The sequence below is a fragment of the Branchiostoma lanceolatum genome, chromosome 14, assembly GCF_035083965.1.
Source record: "Branchiostoma lanceolatum isolate klBraLanc5 chromosome 14, klBraLanc5.hap2, whole genome shotgun sequence".
In the NCBI taxonomy this organism is placed as follows: Eukaryota; Metazoa; Chordata; class Leptocardii; order Amphioxiformes; family Branchiostomatidae; genus Branchiostoma; species Branchiostoma lanceolatum.
Window position 1 is genome coordinate 7071379 of NC_089735.1, and position 8192 is coordinate 7079570.

At 42.5% G+C, this 8192-nt stretch overlaps 1 protein-coding gene across 1 annotated transcript; it reads right to left on the minus strand.

Moving 5' to 3' along the window:
- Positions 1-736: 736 nt before the first annotated feature.
- Positions 737-7443, minus strand: LOC136449161 (hematopoietic prostaglandin D synthase-like). Its single transcript, XM_066449015.1, has 6 exons — positions 6550-7443; positions 4453-4577; positions 3225-3317; positions 2260-2375; positions 1812-1910; positions 737-1168 (listed from the first exon to the last, which is right to left on the minus strand). The coding sequence occupies exons 1-6, from the start codon at positions 6564-6566 to the stop codon at positions 1004-1006; spliced, it is 615 nt and encodes a 204-aa protein (XP_066305112.1). The 5' UTR covers positions 6567-7443; the 3' UTR covers positions 737-1003.
- Positions 7444-8192: the final 749 nt, after the last annotated feature.

The following is an 8192-nucleotide window of genomic DNA, read 5'->3' on the forward strand; positions in this document are numbered from 1 at the left end:
GTAGCTACGTTGTCAGACGATTGCATGAATTAGATAAGCAGAGAGCAGACGGGTGTTTGCACGAGGAAAGACGGAAAGAACTCCAACTCAGACTCTAGGTTGTCCTTTTCAAATCTGAAGTTAGACGTATCACGTGGAACCTATTCCACGGGATTTTAAAGAAAGCCATCGGCGACGTGGAACCAAGCCTTGAAACTTCATGTAATATTTATGAGAACATCTTTTTTTCTTAAAGTCATGATCCCGTTGATGAATCATCTTGATTTCAGTTGGCGAGCTTTATCGAGCAGAGCCTTGCGGACAGTGACCAGGTCCAGTGGGAGGACACGAGGGTGTGTGAGGGGGTACAGAGGGGCATGGAGTCCACTGCCTTCGACGTGGGGCGTTACGCGCCTGGCCCGGAAATGCCCGTGCACGCCTTGCACCTCCAGCTGGCGCGGGATCTGAGGGCAGGACTGGAGTCCACGTACAGTACCAACTGAAGAGATTGTCTTTACATTAAGCAACGCCCGTTTATGGCCTTTTCTACCAATGTCGTAATATTGATCTATGTAATCTGATAAGAATACGAAGGTATTGCTGGAACGATATATGAAACTATGTATAATTCCCATTTGTATTGTATACTACTACTTTGAGACCTTTACAATTTAAACCTTCGATTCAGATGTGCAGATACAGTCTGGGGGAGGCTACTCTGTTAGAATTATGAAAAGCACGCCACTTTGCTCCAATCTATACATATGCGTCTTTTTATTGAGTGAGTGATAGGGTCTAGGTTATGTCATACTGGTGGTAGATTGATAATAAAAAGTTTGCAATTGGGTATTTCTAGGTAAACCTGTAAGGTTAGTCTATGATCATTATACATGTATCACATATTGAAATGCAATAAAAGATGCTATACTCTGTGTATCTTTATAGTAAGGAAACGTTAATAGTACTGTGTTAAATCTTGGCAAACGACTATCAATAGTTAGCAATTGCCATGGCAACGGCACGGCTACATGTTGGTCTGAGGGCGTTCCTTGAGCCACCTAGCGATCCCCTGTTGGGACTGCACGTTGTCCATGACCTTGCTGAGGTTGGGGAAGCGGTCCAGTACGGCGGGGTCAAGGGGCGTCACCCAGCCCAGCATGTTGAAGAACGCAATGTCGGCCCAAGTCAGCTGCATGAAATATGGAAATGACAGTTATACAAGTAGAAGACATTGTTCCAGGGACGCCTAAGTATTCATACGGGTTTAACGGAATACATATGATCCACTACTAAGAAATATATGAATTTCATGAAATTCATACGACCCACTACTAAGAAACATACGAATTTTATAGAATTCATATAATATTCTACTAAGAAACATACAAATTTTACCGAAAACAGACAAGTGTTACCAATAGTAAGGATCGTAATTATTCTGTAAAACACGTCTGTTTCTTAGCAGTATGAATTCCGTAAAATTCGTATGTATTCCTTAAAACTCTTATGAGGTTCGTTGTATTCGTATGCATAGTTAGGCACCCCTGTATTCACTATTATTTCATTTGTCTTTAGTTTTATTTTGAGTACATTTTGTCTGAGCTCTCATGCGGGTTCCACTGGTGTAACTATGGCGTATCTTTTGACGGCGAACGAGAGAATGATTAAGTATCATTCATATCACAATGTATTAAGCGCGGTTGGTCGACATAAAAATTGCTTAATTAGTTGTAATGCTTGAAAGATAACACTTAATGTGAATTTAAGTTCTGTTTATTGTGGTTTGTGTATCGTTCTTTACACACATAATAGATTTAGATTTGATTACGAACCGAATCACCGACGAAGAATCCATCCACGCTGGCTAACTTCTCGTAGTTTCCGAGGAACTGTGTCAAGAACGCCCCTGTCAACTCATTTTGCAGCTCCGCCTGAAAAATGATCGTTACTAAGTGTTACAGACCAGCGTCCGATTTCGGTTGCTAGAATCTTGGAACAACCCGAAAACTGATGTTGGATTTACAGCTAGATTTTCAGTAGTACAGTGTGTTTTTCGCATTATTGTCTCTTATCATGCCTTCCCAAAATCAGCAACATAAAGAGGGCCTTATCTGGCGGATAATAGAAATGATTTCTCCCTTGATCCGACTAGCTTTGGATAACCATTTACTACAACGTCTTCATAAACCAGGTGATAGCAAATTTCACAGACTCTGTTTGTAGTATAACGTTATATGACGGATCTATCAATCTCATCAAAAGGTTCACGAACAAACTGACCTTTTTTTCCTCGTCCTTCTCATTAAACATAGCCACCAGTTTCTTTCCCAGGTCCTCCAGTCCGTCTACAATCATGTCTGCCTTAGCCTCTTCCAGGGGAGTCCGCCCAGCCAGGCCTAGTAGTTACACGAGTGATAGAACTTGGAAAAGGGGGTTCATATTTCTCCTACGCAGAGCCTCCCCGTGGCTTATACAATATACCTTTTTGGAGAATCTGAGTTGTGGGCGTGGCTGGCCTCTAACCAGCTGTCAGCCAATAAGAAAATTGCCTAAATGCTTCTTTAGGTAAAGCCGATTCTCTGATTCGCTGGCGGTTGGTTAGAGGTCACGCCCACAAAGTGGAAACCTCAGCCCGGTTTAGCAGCGCATTCCAAAGCATATTGTATGGGCCGCGGGCGAGGCTCTAGATCTGCGGAGGCGAATGATTTTGAATATCTAAATCGGAATCATATAACTTATAAACATACTAGGCTTGTGATAAGAGGACGTATTATGCTAGGGTCACATTTCCAAGCCGGGGCCAGGCCAGGCTGTTTGAGATAACAAAGAATAGAAAATGCCTATCAAGAATATACACAATTCATGACAATGTGTCATTTTCCCACGTTTTGTGTGTTTTGTTGTCTATTATATAATGTTGTATTTTTCGTTCCCGCAACCTACCCGGCCGGGTCTCGCTTTGGAAATGTGACCCTAGCATTAGCTAAGTATGAAAACGATTAGTTAAGGCCAGTACACACCGTGGCGAACCAATAGCATCTTCAATATATGCCCTGTAGCCAGGGACTAATTGCTTTCAAAGAACTCCATCCCCTACCAGTGCCATCCAAAAGGCAAATATCAACTTCACTATTGTCAATAACTACTCGGTTTAAGTTAAAAAGCGTAATTTTCCATTGGTGACTGAATACAAAGGATTACTGCTTCATTTTCCTTTAATAGATCATATTTTCTCCTTTATTCACCTGTAGTTCTGGCGGCATAACGAGCGATAGTCTGACTCTGACAAAGTGCGACGTCATCAATGTACAGAACCGGCACCTGGCCCATAGGAGTTTCTGTGGGATGAGAGGAAAAACGCTGTTATTGTTATAATTGCCGTGTACGTGTGTTTGGTAACTAAGGGGATGAAGAATCTTGGGTTTCAATACCAAGTGAACAAACTATCAGCCATCCAAAAATCAAGACCATAGCACGTCCAGGTCAAAAGATACAAAAACGGAAGTTCTGCTGCAGTACCAAGGTCACATACCAGGGGGCCCAAAATCGACCTTAAACTTTGGCTTCACAACACCTGCCCACATACCAAATATCATAGTAATCTATCAAGAGGTTCTTGAGTTATGCTGACTACAGTAGTGCGGAAACACAAACAGACAGACAAACAGACACACAGACATACCCAAAACTATATCTCCATTTTTCATGGAAATAATAAGCATCCTAACCCTGTTTATGCCACGCCAGGCGTTTGCAAGATGTCTTCTTAACTCAGTCTGAGTTTGAACACTGGTTACCTGAAAGTATCAGAAATGGTCACAAATTCAACATCCCAAAGGCAACACACTGAGATTTGGCAACTCCCCGATACCTTATCTGAGTGGCTTATTAAATCAATGTGGACATTGGTATTTTTTGCTTAAAATGTTGAGAGACCATTTTTGAAAGATCGTATTCCGTAAAATCATATTGTCTATGACTGGTATATTTATTAGTCTTTCAATCTCACACCTGTAGAGGATGACTTGAGATGTCAACATTTGATTGTGAAAACATTTGATTAGAACTGCAAGTTTTAACAATCCGGGAGCCCGGTCGGGCTCCAAAATAGCCCGGTAGCCGCAAGATGTCCCACGGGGCCATGTAGGGGTTACGCCCGGAAGTGCAAAAATTACAGCCCGCAAACTACCCGGTGGGGAGCTTTTTATCTCCATGAAAAAGGGAGATGTTGTTTTGGGTGTGTCTGTTTGTCTGTCTGTGTTTCCGGACTACTGTAGTTAGCATAACTCAAGAACCTCTTGATGGATTACAATGATATTTGATATGTGGGCGGGTGTTGTGAAGCCGAAATTCAAGGTCGATTTTGGGCCCCCTGGTATGTGACCTTGGTACTGCAGCAGAACTTCCATTTTTGTATCTCTTGACCTGGACGTGCCATGGTCTTGTTCCAATCGTGAGTACAGCATTACTTACTTGGCTTCAGCTCCTTCCACTGGTCTGACCCGAAGTCGAACCGCTGGTCCTCGTACTTCAGGTCTGCCGCTGCGAACAGCAGTCGGGTCAGCTCGGCTCTCCCCCGGATGTTAAAGTAGACCAACCTGATACGTGCACAGAATCCTGAGTAAAACCCGAGGGTACAATGGATCTGGCACACTGCCATTATAAGAGTTGAGTTATATTAGACCAAGCCAGGAGTAAGATCGGGCAGGACCCAGGGGTTACGTGTGACGAGGCAGCCGATGTGATGCCTAATTAATATAATGACATAATTCCGCCAGGACACAAATATCCGTCATCCGGAAAAATGCGTCTAAAACAATCTCTAATGCAACGTCCCCCAGTATAATGCATTCTTATTCCTATAACACATGAATGTGACCATAACTCATTCTTAGATAGATGTTAGTATCTAAACTGTGCATACCTGAAAAGTGCTGCACTAGATATCGATCTTTCAAACACACTGTTCTTCAATGTGATGTATATAAGTAACCCGGTTGATAAATGTCAATGGAGGTTAAGTTACATGTGCAAAATGTCACCCGGTGAGGCAGTATGATACAGAAAAAGGCAGCTAGCCGATTTTGCCTCTCCCAACATCTACTTGCAAATTACCGATTTCAAAGAAGAAGCGTTCTTTCCCCCGGTGTCTGCTCCGTGGGGTAGTGCGCGTGCGTGAAGTCAGGGTTAGAGCTAGGTTTAGCCTCCAAAGTGCGACCGCCACCTTCCAAAATCCGCTCACATTTCTGCTTGAAAATTTACCGCGCCCCACTTCTTTCCCCTAGGGTATACTGGAAACCCCCAAACAATGTTGGACTATATATTTGGCAGGGGCAGAAATTTGGCTTGATCACACCAGACTGTTAATCATCAGGGTTTTCTCAGAACACTGCAGAGAAGCCTTCAACCTTGACCCACTTTTGTGTGGCGCGAGGGACTCATGGGTAATCACAGGTGGTAGTCGTCTGCAACCTCTGTAACCACGCCAAGACATCTGACGTCATAAAGGCGCAATAATTGGCTAGTTTCAATCTAAAACACCAAATGCAAGATTAGGCCACACTGACTTAATCATATGGACTACATCCGCGAATGCACATCAATTTTGTCTAGTTCAAAAAAGAAGCTTGGGACCATACTGCATGCAGATCGTACAAAAAAGCTGCAAATCGAGCACGTTGAAACGGATGATAATGAGTTAAGTCTTCCAAAATCAAAGAAAAAGATGTAAAAGAACAAAGAATATTTTGCTTCGTACACCATATTCTGTATGTGTCTTCAGTCATACGTCTTTCTGACCACTTAGATTTCATACTGAAGGCAACTTTTTGGGCCAACTTTTCTTTTTTCACACGCTCGCATCAGTTTTGGGGTACCCAGGGGATGTCATCCATGAAACCGTATTAGTATGGCCTGGCGTGTCTCTAAAGGTAGGTCCCTGCATTGAAATGATTTTGGCCGAAGAAGAAACCGAATTGGCGATCTTGCCAAAAATCATCGTCACGGCATGTGATGTACGTTTGGACATTGCTTCAAGGCCAGTCCACTTGTGGTATGTAAACTTGGGTGGGCGATCGCGAGCTGAGCAAGTGAGGCAGATTGTAACTCGAAGGTTGAACACTCGGCGAAAAACTAAACTATCATTAATAACTATCATAACGGATTCCGTAATAGTACATCCCCCCCTCCCTATGATTTACTGCATTGATTATCCTAAATTGTACATGCAAGGTGACATATCTTGATACAATTGGCTCTCAATCAACCGTTGAATCATCCTCGGGGCTCATGATCAAATTAAGCATATTGGCGGCTGGAAATATAGTCAGCCGTTCACCCCTTCGCCCTACATATCTAACTCCATGTGTTGCATATACTATAGTATTGTTCACAAAACCTTAGTCTCTACCCGACTCTTGAATAAACAAAGGTTCAAATAAAGACTCCCTGGGAAAGATAGAAGAAATTGGCCAGGGGTTAGCCGACCATTTAAGTTTTCATTTGCAACAAATGAAATGATAGGTACTTACGACGTTTTTAAAATGATCAGATAGTATATCTCCCTCTCACCTGAATTTCGGGGCCATCCCGTCAGTGCTGTTATCTGTTCGCAGGACTGGCTGTGGCAAAAGCAGACTGTGAACTAGCGCACGGCGTGTCTCACGGCAGTATATAGGGCGGTGCCCTAAGGACCTGGCCTACAGGTTTCTTACAGAACTTACATAAAGCAGGCCGCGGGGAGGTTCAGTAGAGAACAAAAAGACGTGTATTTACGAAATAGAATAGAAATAGTAGGTAAAATCTGCTTTGTTTGAAAAACGAGTGAGTTTTTTCTGATCTCAGCACGTGGCTGTCTTTTCTCTGCTGCATTTGATGATTCTCTTTTTTTTCAATCCAGATATACTCTGCTCTCTCTCATTTTCTACTGTACTTTTGATGTTATCTTTCTAATTGAATATGATAAACAGTCCCTTCAAAATGTTTCATTTTATTCAGCCAGACTCTAATTTTTACGAAGATTTAACAAAACACTGTAGGCAAGAGGCATTTTGTGATGGTTTTAAGTTCGCGGTGCACCGCTTACCGCGAAAACCGCGAACATATCAACATCTACAGTATCAAGAACTCGATCAACGTGCCTGCTCAAGGTCACAGTTTACGTCATGGAATCCTTCCGGGCGGTCTCCTGACGACATGTTGTGTAGCTGTCAAAACAACATTGAGGTCGGCCGAGTGTTGGAAAGGGCCAATTAGGCTACACTGGGTTGATTATATGGATGACATCCGCGGGCCCATCAATTTTCGTAGGTTTGAACAAAAAGTTTGCGACCATACTGTTAATCGTACAAAGAAGGTGCAAAATGAGCAAGGTCCATCTGTGCCGTGATTTGAAACAAAAAAATCGGAACAGAAAAACTAATGGGTGAAGTTTTCTACAATCAAAGAAGACGTGACAGAACAAAAACAAAGTTTATTCTTTTTTATATACGTCATTTGTCTAACCTTCCTGACCACTTAGATTTTCTAATGAAGGCAACTCTTTTGGCTCAACTTTTTTTCGCACGCTCGCATCAGTTTTTAGGTGCCCAGATGATGTCATAACGTTACATATAATCAGATCAACATGGTTACAGTTTGAGTGCATATTAGTACTCGTCCCGGTTCACGGGTCAGGTATTACAATATGTACATTTTGTAAGCCTCTGACAGTCTGAGTCTGAGTTTCATTGAATACACGAGTCGAACGTTACATCCGAAGTATGTCCCAAGTTATGATCACTTCTGCAATGGTCTACACACACTGAAACTAAGCCATCGCCGGTAGGGCATACAGGACTCATACAGAAACAGCAGACATGGCAGAGGCACACACACGAGAGAGAAAGAGAGAGAGAGAGAGAGAGAGAGAGAGAGAGAGAGAGAGAGAGAGAGAGAGAGAGAGAGAGAGAGAGAGAGAGAGAGAGAGAGAGAGAGAAAGAGAGAAAGAGAGAAAGAGAGAGAAAGAGACAAACAGTACACACACCCTCGTTCAAGGATCGAATGGTGTCACCCAAAAACCCCAAATGGTGCATCTAAACGCGATAGTCTTTACTGAATGGTAGAAATTATCACAAATGGCTTAGAAAATATAAATAATGTCATATATCTCAAAAAATAAATTTATGTATGTAGATATCATATTTTCAATAATTCCTCTCTGTGGATCTATAAGA